Source organism: Antrostomus carolinensis, unplaced genomic scaffold, assembly GCF_000700745.2.
Source record: "Antrostomus carolinensis isolate BGI_N321 unplaced genomic scaffold, ASM70074v2 scaffold8775, whole genome shotgun sequence".
In the NCBI taxonomy this organism is placed as follows: Eukaryota; Metazoa; Chordata; class Aves; order Caprimulgiformes; family Caprimulgidae; genus Antrostomus; species Antrostomus carolinensis.
Window position 1 is genome coordinate 24,763 of NW_010318512.1, and position 1,393 is coordinate 26,155.

General features: G+C 54.8%; 1 protein-coding gene across 1 annotated transcript in view; it reads left to right on the top strand.

The window, feature by feature from the left end:
* Positions 1-859: 859 nt before the first annotated feature.
* HDAC7 (histone deacetylase 7) overlaps positions 860-1,393 on the top strand; it is a gene marked incomplete at its 5' end in the record, with an annotated part of 12,873 nt that continues 12,339 nt past the window's right edge. Inside the window, one exon of the mRNA XM_029085182.1 lies at positions 860-1,056. Within this exon, the coding sequence (XP_028941015.1) occupies positions 860-1,056 (197 nt within the window). The remainder of the gene's footprint in view (positions 1,057-1,393) is intronic.

A 1,393-nucleotide genomic window follows, 5' to 3' on the forward strand; every position in this document is an offset into this window, starting at 1 on the left:
GTGAGAATCATAGAATCCCAGACTGGTTTGGGTTGGGAGGGACCTTAAAGCTCATCCAGTCCCAACCCCCCTGCCAGCAGCAGGGACACCTTCCACTAGACCAGGTTGCTCAAAGACTCATCCAGGAGCAGCCACAGCTTCTCTGGCCAACCTGGGACACTGTCTGACCACCCTCACAGTGAAGAACTTCTTCCTAATATCTCATCTAAACCTCCCCTCTTTCAGCTTAAACCCATTTCCGCTTGTTTTGTCATTAACTGCCCTTATGAAAAGTCCTTCCCCAGGTTTCTTGTAGCCCCTTCAGGTACTGGGAGGCCCCTATAAGATCTCCCCGGAGCCTTCTCTTCTCCAGGCTGAACAGCCCCAACTCTCTCAGCCTGTCCTCACAGCAGAGCTCCTCCAGCCCTCGCATCATCCTGGTGGCCTCCTCTGGACTTGTTCCAGCTGCTCAATGTCTCTCTTGTGATGGTGGCTTTGGTGCTCTGTGTCACTGGGGCTGGTTTAGGTGTTCCCGTGAGGATTTGCCACACCAGGAGGCTGTGCATCCAAGCAGGGTGGGAGTGTTTGAAGTTTGCAGAGTGATTCTCAGCTGTGGTGTGAGGGAGAGATGCCTGCAGCACCTTGGAGACTTTCCAAGGGTGTATGATTTACAGGTTGTTCTTTTTTTTTTACCTAAGTGATGGAGGAGGCTTTTGCAGGCAGTTGATGGTGCTTGGCAGGCCCTTCTCAATGGCAGGGCATGTTCCTCACCCGTGCATTGGGCTATATCCGAGCCCCATCCTGATGTTTTCCTTTCTTACCTAATGGGTGATCTGAGCCAGACACAGACTGAGCTTTACTCTACTTTGTGTCTCAACAGCTGCTGTGAACCCGTGCACCTCCCCACAGGTGCCCCAGACCGTCCCCATGGACCTGCGTATCGGGCAGCGCGTCGTCAAGCCCGGCTCTGACACCACCTTGCTGGCTCTGAAGCACACGCAGCAGCTGCAGCACCAGCTCTTCCTCGCCAGCCTGCACCAGCAGCAAGTGGAGCAGCTCGCCCACCAGCACGTGAGGGTACGGACACCCCGGGGTGCAGGGAGGGATCTACACCCATTTTTGGTAGCAGCTGGGTGAGGACTGGGCACTTTTGAAGGATTAATTTTGCCCCCTAAGCACATAGCTCACGGTGCTGTTGGTGTCTGCCAGCAATGCCCTGTGTCGGGGCTGGCTTTGTCCATCTCTGGCAGGGATTCAGAGGAAGAAGTTGGAAATCCCAACCCCAAAATAACCTTCCCAGGTGAATTCCTTCTTTCCCCTGAGCTGGAGAATCTGGAGCACTTTTTAGCCAGCTCAGAGACCTCTCTGACGCAAGGAGGTCAGTGAGGGAGTCAAGTGGGGAGGGGGGGGGAGT